Source organism: Cibotium barometz, chromosome 5 (assembly GCF_041138505.1).
Source record: "Cibotium barometz isolate CiBa-2024 chromosome 5, ASM4113850v1, whole genome shotgun sequence".
NCBI lineage: Eukaryota > Viridiplantae > Streptophyta > Polypodiopsida > Cyatheales > Cibotiaceae > Cibotium > Cibotium barometz.
Window position 1 is genome coordinate 39,333,636 of NC_141050.1, and position 16,170 is coordinate 39,349,805.

General features: G+C 44.8%; 1 protein-coding gene across 2 annotated transcripts in view; it reads left to right on the top strand.

Annotated features, from left to right (window-relative positions):
• The window catches only part of PXN (Mitochondrial substrate carrier family protein), a 76,001-nt gene that overhangs the window by 42,881 nt on the left and 16,950 nt on the right, over nt 1–16,170 (top strand). For both annotated transcript variants that reach the window (XM_086798380.1, XM_086798381.1), the window contains exons 9-10: nt 2,337–2,405; nt 2,911–2,965. In XM_086798380.1, coding sequence (XP_086654506.1) covers nt 2,337–2,405; nt 2,911–2,965 — 124 coding nt within the window. The remainder of the gene's footprint in view (nt 1–2,336; nt 2,406–2,910; nt 2,966–16,170) is intronic.

Sequence of the window (16,170 nt, forward strand, 5' to 3'; positions counted from 1 at the left end):
CATTATCATTATCTTCCTCTCCACCTCTCTGTGCCACCTTGCTTCACCCCAGAGCCGCCTCCGCCCAATTTTGCCGAGCTCCGTTGCTCAAAGTTAATTGCTGCCCAATCCCGGCGGCCGTCGCTGCTCAAAGCCGATGGTCGCCCGGACCGCCGCCCCCTTCGTCGCCGCTGTTGCCATCTGATTCCGCCGCCGCCCAGAGCTAGCTCTGCCCCTATTGCTATCGCGGCCTTGTTTGTTGGGTTTCGCCGCTTATCAGCACCCCCTCTCCCAGCTTGACACCAATATGAGCAGTGCGTACGCCTCAGCCACCACCAGCTCCCACGCCAACGGCAGCAGCCGAGTTTTTTCCCGCTTGTAGCTACATCGGCCAAATTGTTTTTGGACAAAGCTGCATCAAAGGAGCCACTTGGGCATGGAACGTAGACATGAAGCTTAGACATGGAGCTTGGACATGAACATGGAACTGGGGCATGAAGGATGGAACTTACACATAGAACTTGAATATATAGCTTAGGCATGAAGTTTGGGTATGAAACATGAAACTTGAACATGGAACTTAGACATATAACTTGGACTTGGAATTGGATTTGGATCTGGACTTGGACTTGGACTTGGATCTGAACTTGGACTTGGACTTGGACTTGGACTTGGATTTGGATTCATTGGACTTGGACTTGGATCTGAACTTGGACTTGGACTTGGATCCATTGAATTTGGATTTGGATATTAGATTTGGTACTAGCCCAGTGAGAGATACTTGTGGGTCATCCTCGTGGTGTGCTCAGCATCAGAGATCTCGTGTCTCGACATCGACATCGACTTGAATATCCTACATTGACATATCTGTTTGTTTTGTATTCATTGATTGTATTAATCCTTACTAGCATGCCCGTGGATTGTTCTTGAATAAATTCCTGAAAGGGGTTGGAGCCTGTTCCCCGCTCAATGTGGTGTATTGTGCAAGATCTCTATTCCCTTCTCTCTCCCCTCTCTCTCTATATCTTTATCTCTTGGACACATGGTTGAGTTTGTCACTGCACGTTCCACTAGGCTTACAGTGGTATCAGAGCAGGATTTCTCTTGAAGAAACTTTCTTGGGGTGATAAGAGCCATGTAGAGAGCAGAGGGAGACCAAGGGCCTCATGAAGAAAATAACTAAGAAGCCGATCCAGGACTTCAGGATAGGAACGAGGGTCATCAGAAGAGTATCATGACTTTCAGTAGTTTAGGCGATTTCTTAGAGACGAAGAAGTCCCAAAGCTAAGGGAGTTGTAGCTGCTAAAGCTTATCTGAGAAGGATCTAGAGCGACTTGTCTATTTCTCGTGGAGGAGACAAGGAGGCTACTCATAGGTATGCTATCTCAGATGCCACTTCTTCTGAACAGGTAAGGGAAAGAAGGGACATTGGGCTGTAAATTGTCCCGACAAGCCAAAGTAAGAGACTAGAGAGATTGGAAGATCATCAGATTGACATCATGACAAACTACCGGTACATAGGTGAAATCAACAGCAGCAAACAATAGCCGAGTCATCAAGTGCAGCATGGAAGAAAGCACTTGTAGGTACGATAAGTATGGATGTATGGAATGACAAGGTGCCTAGGGCCTGGTGTAGTATGTCCACGGCATCACGTGGCACAAGCAAGGCCGTCGGGTGTGAACTGGAGGGGTTTCGAATGAGTTTTGAAAGTTTGGATCCATAGAGGGGAGGTATTGTACGCGTGTACACACATGCGCCCAGGTGCGTATTTCTTGCCCAGGTGTGGCACTTGGGGCTTGCCATTGCTGCTGGACAAGAAGGGACCTTGTGAAGAAAAACGGGTTGCCTGAGCTTCAACTTGCCTTTGGATGGAGAGCTATCCGCTATTACTTTTTTTTCCCCCCCCCGACTGGCCTTAGGCCCATGATCCTCCCGCTAATTACCAATTTTTCACCGCCCGTAGGCGCTTAATTATCCGCTCGTAGGCTATGACGCCGAGGAAGCACCAAGGGGGGTTTTGGACCCGAGGACCTCTTGGTCCTAGGCAAACACCTTCACCACTTGAACTATCACCTCATTGGCTTTTACTTTTTATTTTTTACATTAGCATTGACCTCTCCTTGCTGCTGGACAAGAGCTCCAATTGTGAAGAAAACTGCATCGCTTCTCTTGCATGGAGCGAGGGCTGCCCAGCATTACTTTTTATTTATTTAACCTTGATGCTACTCTTTTTTGCTCAATGTGGTTTACTTGTGATTTATAGATTGATTCTAATTTGGTCATTAAAATGGAAATGTGTAGTGCTATATTGTGAAATCTGTTTAAAGCTTTCTTGTGGAAATTTGTGAACTTAGGTGTTCTTGTTAGGAGCGATTGCAAAGCTTGGAGCAACTGTTGCAACATATCCTTTGCTAGTAGTGAAGGTGAGAGACTGGATTGGTTATATTTGCATAGGCATTACCGGGATGCTACCAACTTAACACAAGGAACTGATGCATAAGCAAAGTTTTGAATCCACACACACTATGACATATGTTCAGGGGTTCGGTAACCCATTCTTCAATAGATTGGTTGTGTGTTGACACAAAACCACCCCCCCCCCCCCCCCTTCCAAAAAAAAAGGTCAGCACACCATGCCCATGCCCATGCACACACACACATGCTTATACAAACCCACATGTGCACACCCACACTGATGCTCCGTGCACACAATGGTCACAAGTGCATGCACACTGTGTGCTTTTGTTTTTTCTTGCCAACAGTCATTAGCTTCTTTTCCCATTTTACTGCATATAGGTCTCATATACTTTACCTCTTTTTTATTTTTTATTTTTTGACTTTCCTCCAAATTTTACAATGTAATTATGTACAACATTAGATTCTATGTTTCTTTTACAATATCAGCCCTTGGGTTCTGTTTACTGGCAGTCACGGTTGCAAGCAAAGCAAGAAATTGGGGGAGATAAAGCACATCAATATTCTGGTATTACCCTGTTATTTTTCTTGATTCTAAATATATGTTCATATCCATCTCTAATTCTATGAAAATGAAACTGCTGCCGCCAATGAGGTGATAGCTCAAGCGGTAGAGGTGTTTCACTAGCACGAGGAGGTCATGGGTTCAAAACCCCACATAGTGCTTCCTCGGTGGCATTGCCTACATGTGGATAAAAAAGCGCCTACGGGTGGTGAAAAATGGTAATTACGGGAAGATCTTGGGCCTAAGGCAAGTTCAGGGGAAAAAAAAAGAGAGAAACTGTAGCCATGCCTAGCTTTATTGCTCGAACTTAGTACACTCATGGACACAAGGAGCACTTCAATGGTTTCCTTAGACCTTTGTGCTGCTGCAAACGTTTGTCTTTATGCTTGTGGATGGCATGGTTTTTCATTTTCAAAATGCTTTGTTGAGGTTACTAGGCAAGTTCAGGATTAAAAAAAGAGAGAAACGGTAGCCATGCCTAGCTTTATTGCTCAAACTTAGTACACTCGTGGACACAAGGAGCACTTACAATGGTTTCCTTAAACCATTATGCTGCTGCAAATGTTTGTCTTTATGCTTGTGGATGGCATGTAAGAAGAGTAACCTCAACAAAGCATTTTAAAAATGAAAAACCACGAGGTATGCTGAGAAGACATTTATATGGCCAATGAAGGCATGATATGCTAGCGCATGAAGGTTGGAGAGCTGTCTCAAGACCTCATTTGGTGATGGACATGAGAGGGATCCACGCTCATGGATTGTTATGAGATCGAAAATGATCCTTTGTTGAGAGAGAATGAAAAAATGCAATATTAATGTCTTCAACAGATCTAATGGGGGAAAGAGAGAGAAAGATCAATTAACATCTACCAAAGACCCGAGGGGCCTATAAGACCATGAATAATACAATGATCCCTCGAGGAATCTTCCTTGGGGTAACAGAACCATGTCAAGAGTAGAGGGAAACCAAGGGCCTAATGAAGGGAACATCTATGAGGCCAATCTAGGACTTCAGGATGGGAACCAAGGCCGTCGATCCATTACTCATGAGACCGCGGCCATGTCATCAGAAGAGTACCATGATTTTCAGTAGTTCAGATGACTTCTTAGAGACGAAGAATTCCTTGCTTGGAGAGCCAAGAAGGAACATGACCAAAGAAGGGCTTTTTGAAGATTTCATCAAGGATCGAGCCACCGAAGCCGAAGGAGTTGAAGTTGCTAAAGCTTATCTTCGTGCCAAAGGAGTCACCACTGCAGAAGGATCTAGAGCTACTAGTCTATTTCTCATGGAGGAGACAGGGAAGCTACTCCTAGGCATGCTCTTTTAGATGCGGCTTCTTCAGGACATGTAAGGGAAAAGAAGACAAAGGAGCCTACATGAACCGGCAAGATGGACTTCAAGCCAGGAGAAAAGAGTGTCAAGTTTGATGCTTTCTATGGAAAGTGGGGGACACAAAAAACTTTGTCACACGACCCTGTGACAGTATGTAGGTGTGCACGGGGACATGGTGGACAGTATGAATATCACCATTTTGGGGCCAAGTGAATAAAGTCCTTTCTCATAACCCATGGGGACAAAGGGGTTTGGAGGGGACAAAGGTTTAAAAGCCTTTAAAAATAAAAGAACCCCCTCTTAGGGGATAATCGGGGCCCTTATGCTATTATTGGGGCCTATTCTTCTTTTGGAGGGAGTCAAGCTGCAGCTTGAGGCGTGTGTGCTTTTTGGCGACAGGGGGCTGCAAGCGCAAGGTGGGACTGCTCTCTCTCTCTCCCCCACGCAGGGAAGGCAGGCACGTGTGCTGGACTGCAGCAGTCAGGCTGCAGCACGCGGGCTCTCTCTCTCTCTTTGCAATCAACTGCTGGACAGGCTGGACTGCAGGCGCACAGGGCTGAACAGCATGTGGACTCTCTCTCTCTCTTGTACTAGAGCTGGCTGCAGCTACAGTGCACAGGAGCTTTTCTCTTGGGAAGGCAGGCGGCTGGCTGCAGAAAACAGAGGGCTGAGGAGGGAGTGCTGGGTCTAGCTGGACAGCAGCAGGCAGGTCTGTAGAGAGGGCTGGCCGGGCAGGTGCAGCCTGGAGGATACAGAGAAGCCCTTCGTGAGAGGAGGGGATTGGCAGCGTGGAGAATGGATTTTAGGGGCTGTTTTTAGAGAGTGTGTGTGTGTGTGTGTGTCTGTTGGTGCAGGGCTGAGGCATCTCTCTCTCTCTGGCACGTGGAAATGGAAGAACTTGGAGATTTTCTGCTCTGGACATTCGCACACATACGTCACGTCATGGGCGACCTGACAGCCGAGAGGCTCCTTTCTCTCTCTCTTTGGTATGGAAAAAGCACAAGGTTTTACTGTGGTAAACAGCCCTGGTTTTGGCACCGTGTTTGGATGTTGTCTCTGTGGGTTTTACTGTGGTAAACAGCCCTGGTTTTGGCATGGAAAAAGCACAGGGTTTTACTGTGGCAAACAGCCCTGGTTTTGGCACCGTGTTTGGATGTTGGGTTTCTCATGGAAACATGCCTATATTTTATGGGATACAGGTTTTTGGTTTCAGGTGGAAACAAGTCCATGGTTTCTTGAGGAAACGTGTTTTTGGTTTCTTCAGGAGATAGGTCGCATGCAGGTAGTGGGAACAGGAAAGGACACATGTTTGGTATAGTCTTGCTGTTGATTGGACAGGGGCTCGGGAATCCATGACTGGGATGGATAGTACCCTTGGAAGGTAGAGAGGGTTGGTACAAGTGTGTCGACTGTATGGTATGCTGTGATGCGAGTTCTCTTTTGGGAAGCAGTTTGGAGTCTTTGCTGTGATGGAAGAGCACTGGATGTGTCAGGGTGTGATGTTGTTCATAGGGTGAGAGGCTATGGATAGTTGTGGCAGCCCTGACCATGGGAGAAAGCTTCTGTATATGCAGAACTCAATGTGTGGGAGTCTTTTGATGTGAACGATAGATGGACTTATTTGTGGATGCTGAGTGGACAAGAAGCCATGATGCAAGGTCTTTGCATGCTTCAGGAGTTCTACTGTGACGGTTGAGTTTCTAGCCTTATTGTAATCAAAGCTCTTATAATCAATTAAAGAAATACCGCAAGGGATGCCACTGCGTTTTGGGGCCAATTGGTGTTCGTGTACTGTTTGTAGGAGCACTCTAGCTCCCCCTGTTTGTTTTTCTTTTCTAGGTCCTCGATGGTCTTTAAGTGTTTTATGTGCAAGTTTGTTTTTGCACCGCCCTTGGGTTTCATTTGAAGACTGAGGCCGGTTTACAAACGTTATCTTTTGTTAAGCAATTCGATCCCGCTTTTTGAGGAGAGGACTTCTCCGAAAAGTCAAAGCTTTGTATGGTTCGCATGCACTTGAAAGATGCCGCCTTGAATTGGTGGCTAAAAGTGGTACAAGAAGGGACTGAGCCAAAGACATAGACAGACTTCAAGACTACCCCGCAAACTTTGAAGCAGATGTGCAGAAAGAGTGGTATGAGGTAAAGCAGAAAGTTAGTGAGAATGTGGCATCTTACCTTAACAACTTTTCAGTAGTTTCTTTGAAGTTTACTTTATATACTCCTACTCCACCGCTAATGGAAATGCGAAAGTTTGTGAATGGACTACAACCAAAGCTTATGCAAGCACTGTATATGGTTAGTCTGAAAACTTTGGAGGAAGCCCAAGACAAAGCTTTGCAAGTCGAGGTCTTGTACATGCCTTGGATGGAGGGCAACACAAAGAATGACAATTGAGATCCACTTGAAAAGAAGAAGTTTAAAGACCGATCCCCATCAAGAGCCGAGTCTCGAGAAAAGAAGGATATGAGTAAGGACAAACCTCTACTCTTTCGAAGAAGATTGCCCCTCAAGCAGCTCGAGGAATATGCCAAAGAATGGAAGTGCTTTCAAACCTGCCAGAGCAAGAAGCCAAAGAGACCAGAAAATCATCCGATTGACATCATGCCGAAGATTGTCAAGAGGTTGGCAGTGAATGCTTATCCATTGTAAGTTTTGAAAAACAAAGTTGTGGGAAATCTTTGTGGACAAAAGCTAAAAAGGAATACTTTGAAGCATTGAGCTTTTATGCTAGCAAAGGCCTAATGTTGATTATTCTAGTTTTATCATCAAAACCTCTTGTCGTTGAACATGATACTTCAGGAGATTGCCTTGAAGCAGTCTTGAATCATGAGGGCCATACTGTAACTTGGTTGAACACAATGCTAATCAATACACTTAAATACACTAAGATTTGAAGGACACTTGCTCAAATACAAGAAGTAAATTGCTGAATTGACAAGAGGCACACAATGAGCCGGAACGGCCGACCCCTCCCTTGAGTAAATTGTATTACTATTGGAGAAATTCAATACATAGTTTCACGGGCATCCATTGCCAAATCCTCCATGCCAATGCATATGAAATTCAGCATTTAGAAAACAATGGTATGTCGATGTAGATCACCAAGGAGCTGCCTTGATGCCTGGCCCGACTTCAGTGCCCATATTCTCTACCGTTGGCTCTATGTTCTACCAAGCAAGGTAGCAACATCTTCAAGAGCACATAGGACAAGAGAAATACTACATAGGGCGGCTAAACAAGGAGTCCTGCCCTTCTACTGAGTAAGTAATGACAATACATTGTCCAATTACCTTACCAGTCTTCATAGAAGTTGTTGCAAGCGGAAGCCTTCGCGTTGGAAGCTTTAGAAGTGTTGATATCTTCGATTTGCCGCAATCCTTCGCGACAAAAGTCTTCAAGAGGATGAAGGGAACCTTGGGAAAGCTTCCCCTATGGTTCAACTTGAGAAAGGAAGGCTGCAATTAGGGTTTTCAGCAAAAAGATGAGAAATTACAGCAAAAATGAGAGCTGTTTTGCTGAATTTCAGTCATTGAGAGTGAGTAGGAGAGTGATTAGCACTTGGAAACACTCTTGGAAGCTTGGAAAACACCCTAGCAAGTTGGGTATGGCTATGGAGAGCTTGGAAATGGAGAGAAATGGTGGAAAAACAGAGTTTTCAGCCTCCAAAAATCCTCATGAAGAGAAAACACGAATTTCTCTTAATAAGTAAGTGAATTGGGGTCCAATCAGGTGAAGGGACATGGGGAGATGCCCATTTATGAGTAAAAGGGGAGGATCAGGTCCTGGACATTGAGTCTTGTCCGCCTCGGGACTTCAGTGAGTGTGAACTTGAAAGAGGTCATAATTTATAAGTGACTTTTGGGCGCCCAAACTTTAATGAAATGGGAACGCACTCACTTATAAATATTGGCCAAGTCCTAAGGGCTATTTGAGTCTAGATTGGGTAATACTTACCACCTGTTCACATGCCACACAACCATGTCAGCAGACAGTTTCACACGCACGGTTCACGGGCGGGCGTCCCCTTACCCGGAACTACACATTGGTCAAGCAAGCATGAAAACAGCACGCAATTTCAATTGCAAGCAAGCACATAAAGATGCTATGCAATGCAGCATTGGCATGAGCAATTTCCGTTCATGAAACCATATAAGACTAGGCGTTTCCAGGCAAGTATATGCGATACCAGACCCAGTGGAAAGGCAATCCTCCAGGCGTTTCCGGGCATGTACACAAAGGCACAAGTCCCAGCGGAAAGCCAAGTCCTCCAGGCGTTTCCGGGCATGTACACAAAGGCACAAGTCCCAGCGGAAAGCCAAGTCCTCCAGATATTCCGGGCATGATAACATCAAGTCCCAGCGGAATATCATATCCAACTATACAGCATGACACGTGTCAATCACCTGCATAGGCATATTCCATAAACCATGGACACCAATCCAATATGTACATAGTGTGAAAGCAAGAGTGAACCATTTGGGTGGCCAAATGGTGACATTCCCCCCCGCTTCTAAACAGTTGTCCGCAACTGAAATGCATCCAAATATGTCTGAAGCACATGCGGGCAATCTTTGAAGAACTCTTCATCTACCCATTTAGCATCAATGGGAAGATAGTTCTTAAACTTCACAAGGTAACGCCTCACAACTTTGCCTGCAGCAAGCTTGCGTTCCTTGTGATACACAATCTGCTCTGGCTGCAAGATCTCCTCAAGCTCATCCACTTCTGGTGGATCCTCAATGACCATTTCACTGGGCTCCGGCCCTACATACTTGCGAAGGAGACTCACATGAAAAGCATTGTGTATGTGCCAATGACTAGGTAATGCCAATCTGAAAGCCACTTCATTGATCTTCTCGATCACTCGAAAAGGTCCATAGTACCTGGTTGCAAGCTTAGGATATGCACCCTCTTTGCCAGGCCTCTTTGCAAGTCTTGCTTTCTCAAATTTCAGCAATACCCAATCATTCTCTTTAACATCCAATTGCCTTCTATGCTTGTCGGCAGCCTTTTTATGCTTGTCTAGTGACCTTGCAATGGCTGTCCGCACCTGAGCAAAAGCATAATCCAAGTCTCTTACATACTCATCAGCTGCAAATATCTCATCCTTTGTGTGAAGGATGGGTGGCAAAACCACCTTACCATAAACAATCTCAAACGGGGCCTTTCCCGTAGATGCATGCACCGTGTTGTTGTATGCAAATTCCACAAGCGGTAAGTACTTCTCCCAAGAAGACTTCTGATCCGCCACATAACATTTCAAGAGATCCAACACGGCTGAATTTGCAGCCTCACTTTGCCCATCCGTTTGAGGGTGATAAGCTGATGAGAAGTCCAATTTGGTACCCATATTATCAAATAAGGCCCGCCAAAAGAGACTTGTAGTCCTGGGATCTCTATCCCCCACAATGGACTTCGGCGTTCCATGATGTTTGAACACTTGTGCAAGATATATTTTAACCATATGCTCAGCTTTGATGGTCTTTTTGACCGGCAAGAAATGAGCTTGCTTGCTAAACCTGTCCACAATTGTCCAAATTGCATCATTACCCTGTTGGGTACGTGGCAAGTCCATAATGAAATCCATTGTAATACTTTCCCATGGCTGCGTGGGAATAGGCAATGGCTGAAGCAAACCTGGTGCCTTTTGTCTATCAAATTTGACCTTTTGACAGGTGATACATGCACGTACATGTGCCTCTATGTCCTTCCGCATACCTGGCCAAAAGAAATACCGCTCAATCATGTGCGTAGTAGGCATTATGCCTCTATGACCAGCATATGGAGGAGCATGGCACTCATCCAAAACCTTTTGCCTCATGTCAGACACCACACATAGGCAATTATCTTTCATGAGATAACCCTCTTTGATCACATATGAGGCATGTGCATGACCAGCCATCAAATCAGCCCAAATAGTGGCAAAATCAGCATCCGTATGATACAAATCACGCATGGTAGACAAGTCCCCATGAGAGGCAACCGAGATAGCTGCTACATACGGCTTTCGTGACAATGCATCGGCCACTACATTCTTCTTTCCCGGGATGTGCAAGATCTGAAAATGAAACATAGAGAGGAAATTGGCCATCCTCATATGCTTCTCTGACAATTTAGTTTGAGTAAGAAAATATCTCAAACTCTGGTGATCTGTCTTCACAGTGAAATCAGCCCCAAGAAGGTAATGTTTCCATATAGTAAGTGCATGAATTACAGCCAAGAGCTCTTTCTCATAAATGCCAAGAGATAGCTCTGCATCATGCAATCTACGACTCTCATAAGCCACGGCATGTCCCTCTTGATTAAGGACAGCCCCTATGCAATTTCCAGATGCATCACATTCCACACAAAAAGGCTTTTGCAAATCCGGAACAATCAACACTGGACCATGAGTAGTTGCATCTTTCAATTTGAGGAATGCATCTCTCTCTACATTAGTCCATTTGAACACGGCCTTCTTCTTTGTCAAATCATGCAAAGGAGAAGCAATCCATGCAAAGTGCCGAATGAACTTGCGGTAGTAAGAGCATAATCCAAGAAAACTGCGGATCTCATGCACTGAACTCAATTCGGGCCAATTCCGAATTGCATCAATCTTTGCAGGATCCATCCGCACTCCATCTTTGGACACAATATGCCCAAGATAATGTATCTGTGACAAGAAGAACTCACTCTTCTTTGCATTTATGAAGAGTTTATGCTTATGGAGCTCTTCAAAAACAATAGCCAAATGAGCTTTATGCTCTTCTTTGGTCTTTGAGAAGACTAGGATGTCATCAAAGAAGACACCTGTAAATTTCCTGTACCCATGGAATATGCGATCCATCATTCTATTGAATGTAGCCGGGGCATTTGTAAGACCAAAAGGCATAACAAGATACTCATAAAGCCCAAATGCTGTCCTGAAAGCAGTTTTGTGTACATCCTGAGGCACTACACGCACTTGATGATATCCACTCTTGAGATCAATTCGGCTAAAGCATGCCGATCCATCCAACTTGTCAAGGATGTTGTCTATGCGTGGAATCGGAAACCGATTCTTGATGGTAAGCTTATTCAAAGCTCTATAATCCACACACATACGAAAGGATCCATCCTTCTTTTGAACCAAGAGGACGGGTGAACAATATGGGGAAGAGCTTGGCTGAACCAAACCCTTCTCAAGAAGCTCATTTACTTGCTTCATGATCTCCTCTTTTTGGGATGCACTTACACGATAGGCTGGCCTATTAGGTGGTGAGCTACCCGGCACAAGATCAATGCGATGATCTTCCGGTCGTACAGGTGGTAACTCATTTGGTAACTCATCAGCAAAACAATCATTGTGCTCTTGCAAAAATTTCAGCCTATCATTACAAAGAGTGTTTACATGTACATTAGTTTTCTCAATAGGATCTCGTACAAAAATCAAGTACGCAAAAACACTCTTTTTCATTACTTTCTTAATTTGTACATGAGATACAAGGGGAATGGTATCACCCTCTTCACCAGCATCAATTATATGTTCTCGGCCTTTATGCATGAAGGTGATTCTGTTAGTCTTGTAAGCCTTGCACGGATCAATACGTGTATGCCAAGGCTTTCCAAGCAATACATCACAGCCATTCAAAGGCGCCACAAGAAAATCCTCATGATCCACATAGCCTTGAATGTGTATGCGCAACTTGCCAAAAATAGGCATGACCTGCACTTCTCTACCAACAAAGGCAGCCCCTGCTTCAATTTGAGGACCCATGTCCTCCACTTCAATACCCAAAGCAGCTGCCATCTGAGTGGATATGAAATTCTCCGATGCACAATCATCAAACATGAACAAAGCGGGCTGATCTTTGAGCTGTCCCCAAGCTTTACATACAACCCTATCTTTGCTATCATGTGAAGTGTTGCCCTGCACATCCGGAACCATATGCACATTAGGCTTCGGTACATTAGCATTTTCAGCTTTGTTCTTCTTATTTGGGCATGCTCTTGCCATGTGCTCAGTGCTGCCACAAGTAAAGCATTTGCCTTCACGCATATATTGCTCCTTCTTCTCAGCATTAAGACCAAAGTTTGCCGGCTTATAAGGGCACTTGTTAGCAAACTGATTTTCAGCTTTTGGACCTGATTTGGCTTGGTTTTGGTCCCTTTTAGGTGGCTGTCCATCATTTTGCAGGTTTTGGACAGCCCTCTCTTTGCCTTGAAATGAGGGTTTAGCCTTATTGGATCGACTCAATTTGAGTTCCAATTGCTCGGTGGCGGTGGCGGCTGCGATTAATTGGTGTAAGGTATGACCAGGATACATTTGTAATCCCGCTTTGTACACGGGTTGCAATCCCGATTGAAACCTTCTCTTCCTTTCCGCCTCGGTGACATGCATAAATGGAGACACCTCCAAGAGCACTTTCCAAAACTTCTGTACATATGCATTTACCGATTTCCCCTCATTTTGCTTTACCCAATCCCACTTCATTGTTATCTCATTCAATGCATTGGGAGGCAAGAATTGAGCATAGAACCTCTCCTTGAACTCTTTCCATGATCTAACAGGATTCGGTGAGAGCTTCTCCGTGAGCCACCAATGGGCAGCAGTGCCTTTCATGAACATGCTTACATGCTGGATCATGGATTTCTGAGTGAAATCCTCATCACTGAAAGCAATATCAAACTGGGCAATAAAAGCAAGTGCCTTTGATGCATCATATTCTCCATGATATGTGTCAAACTTCACAGATTTGTCTCCGGCTTTGAAGTCACGAGACTTTGATGCATGTGTGTGCATCTCAACATGTTTTCCCCCATGTTTGTCCATTGGGACAGTCCCTGTAATTGGCATCATTTTTGGACCAAAAGGTGATGCATAAGGCATAGATACATGTGCCTTGTAAGCATGAGGCATGGCTGGCCCCTCAACATGCATTGGTACATTTTCAGCCATAGCTTCTCCCTCACGAGCACACTCGAAGGCATGAGTGGCATGAGAGATACGCGGAATACCTGCACCAACAGAAAATTGCAGCCCATGTTGCATGTGTTGTGCATGTACATTTTCAGCCGGCAATGGCATTTGACATACATTTTGACCACTGCCATAAACATTGTATCCTTCACGGGCTACATGAGATATTCCTGCATGGCGTGAAGTCACTGATTGTTCCTCTCCCATAGCATGGAGATTCATCCTCTTAGACATAACTTCTTGTTCGGGCACTTGTGGGGATTCCAAGACATGTGGGATGGTTGCCTTTTCTGCATAGGCATCCTTGGTACGAGCCAAGTATGCACGTGCTGCATCCCTCAGTTGCATGTGCAACTCTTGAGCAATCATTGCCATTGCATGATCCATATAAGATTCAGCTTTCTTGGCCTTCAAACGATCATGTACCAATGGATCCTCGCGGCGATAGAGATTCAATTCTTCTTGTTGTGCATGGAGAAGAGCCTGCATACGAGTAAGTTCAGCTCTCAAGACTATGGACTCTTCTTCTTGCATCTTCTCTTTGCCACCACGAGACGGCTGTCCCACATATTCATGTTCCCTATTGTGCACCACATGAGTTTGCTCATCCTGTAAAGCATTGGAGGCATGCATTTCATTGTCCCTGCCACTTGTATTACCATCTCCAACATTCATTGTATGGCTGTCCATAATGTTCTAAGTGTAGAGATAGCTAGTGTTCACGGTGATCGTCTCTAACCGTATGCTCTGATACCAATGTAACTTGGTTGAACACAATGCTAATCAATACACTTAAATACACTAAGATTTGAAGGACACTTGCTCAAATACAAGAAGTAAATTGCTGAATTGACAAGAGGCACACAATGAGCCGGAACGGCCGACCCCTCCCTTGAGTAAATTGTATTACTATTGGAGAAATTCAATACATAGTTTCACGGGCATCCATTGCCAAATCCTCCATGCCAATGCATATGAAATTCAGCATTTAGAAAACAATGGTATGTCGATGTAGATCACCAAGGAGCTGCCTTGATGCCCGGCCCGACTTCAGTGCCCATATTCTCTACCATTGGCTCTATGTTCTACCAAGCAAGGTAGCAACATCATCAAGAGCACATAGGACAAGAGAAATACTACACAGGGCGGCTAAACAAGGAGTCCTGCCCTTCTATTGAGTAAGTAATGACAATACATTGTCCAATTACCTTACCAGTCTTCATAGAAGTTGTTGCAAGCGGAAGCCTTCGCATTGGAAGCTTTAGAAGTGTTTGCCGCAATCCTTCGCGACAAAAGTCTTCAAGAGGATGAAGGGAACCTTGGGAAAGCTTCCCCTATGGTTCAACTTGAGAAAGGAAGGCTGAAATTAGGGTTTTCAGCAAAAAGACCAGAAATTACAGCAAAAATGAGAGCTGTTTTGCTGAATTTCAGTCATTGAGAGTGAGTAGGAGAGTGATTAGCACTTGAAAACACTCTTGGAAGCTTGGAAAACACCCTAGCAAGTTGGGTATGGCTATGGAGAGCTTGGAAATGGAGAGAAATGGTGGAAAAACAGAGTTTTCAGCCTCCAAAAATCCTCATGAAGAGAAAACACGAATTTCTCTTAATAAGTAAGTGAATTGGGGTCCAATCAGGTGAAGGGACATGGGGAGATGCCCATTTATGAGTAAAAGGGGAGGATCAGGTCCTGGACATTGAGTCTTGTCCGCCTCGGGACTTCAGTGAGTGTGAACTTGGAAGAGGTCATAATTTATAAGTGACTTTTGGGCGCCCAAACTTTAATGAAATGGGAACGCACTCACTTATAAATATTGGCACATGCCACACAACCATGTCAGCAGACAGTTTCACACGCACGGTTCACGGGCGGGCGTTCCCTTACCCGGAACTACACATTGGTCAAGCAAGCATGAAAACAGCACGCAATTTCAATTGCAAGCAAGCACATAAAGATGCTATGCAATGCAGCATTGGCATGAGCAATTTCCGTTCATGAAACCATATAAGACCAGGCGTTTCCAGGCAAGTATATGCGATACTAGACCCAGTGGAAAGCCAATCCTCCAGGCGTTTCCGGGCATGTAAACAAAGGCACAAGTCCCAGCGGAAAGCCAAGTCCTCCAGGCGTTTCCGGGCATGTACACAAAGGCACAAGTCCCAGCGGAAAGCCAAGTCCTCCAGATATTCCGGGCATGATAACATCAAGTCCCAGCGGAATATCATATCCAACTATACAGCATGACACGTGTCAATCACCTGCATAGGCATATTCCATAAACCATGGACACCAATCCAATATGTACATAGTGTGAAAGCAAGAGTGAACCATTTGGGTGGCCAAATGGTGACACATACTATGGCCTATGAAAGTTAAAGGCAACAAGATAGTGGATTGATTCTCTCGGAGACCCATGAGCCATCCAGCTTTTTTTTTTTCAACTGGCCTTTGGTCCAAGATCCTCCCGTAGTTACCAATTTTTCACCACCCATAGGCGCTTGCCCATAGGCGGTTATTTATCCGCCCGTAGGTGATTCCACCGAGGAAGCACCAAGGGGGTTTTGAACCCAAGACCTCTTGGTCCTAGGCAAACACTTTCACCACTTGAGCTATCACCTCATTGGCTGAGCCATCCAGTTTTTATGGGCTATCATATGGAAAACATCTTTATGCTACTGATGAGGATTTTAAACGATATTTGGAACGGATTGCAGAATAGAGATTTGGTGACTTTTTGTGTCATCAAACAGGGTTTTCTTATGATGTAAACCCGGATATGTGTAACGAAGGATTAGCATATAAAGTGTCACAAGTAGGGGCGGGGACTTGAAACAATACAATGACCAACACTTCAAATACCAAACAGAGAGCATGATAGCACAACGGAAGACCATAAATAATACAATAACACCGCACTGAGCCGGAATCACCAGCCCCTGT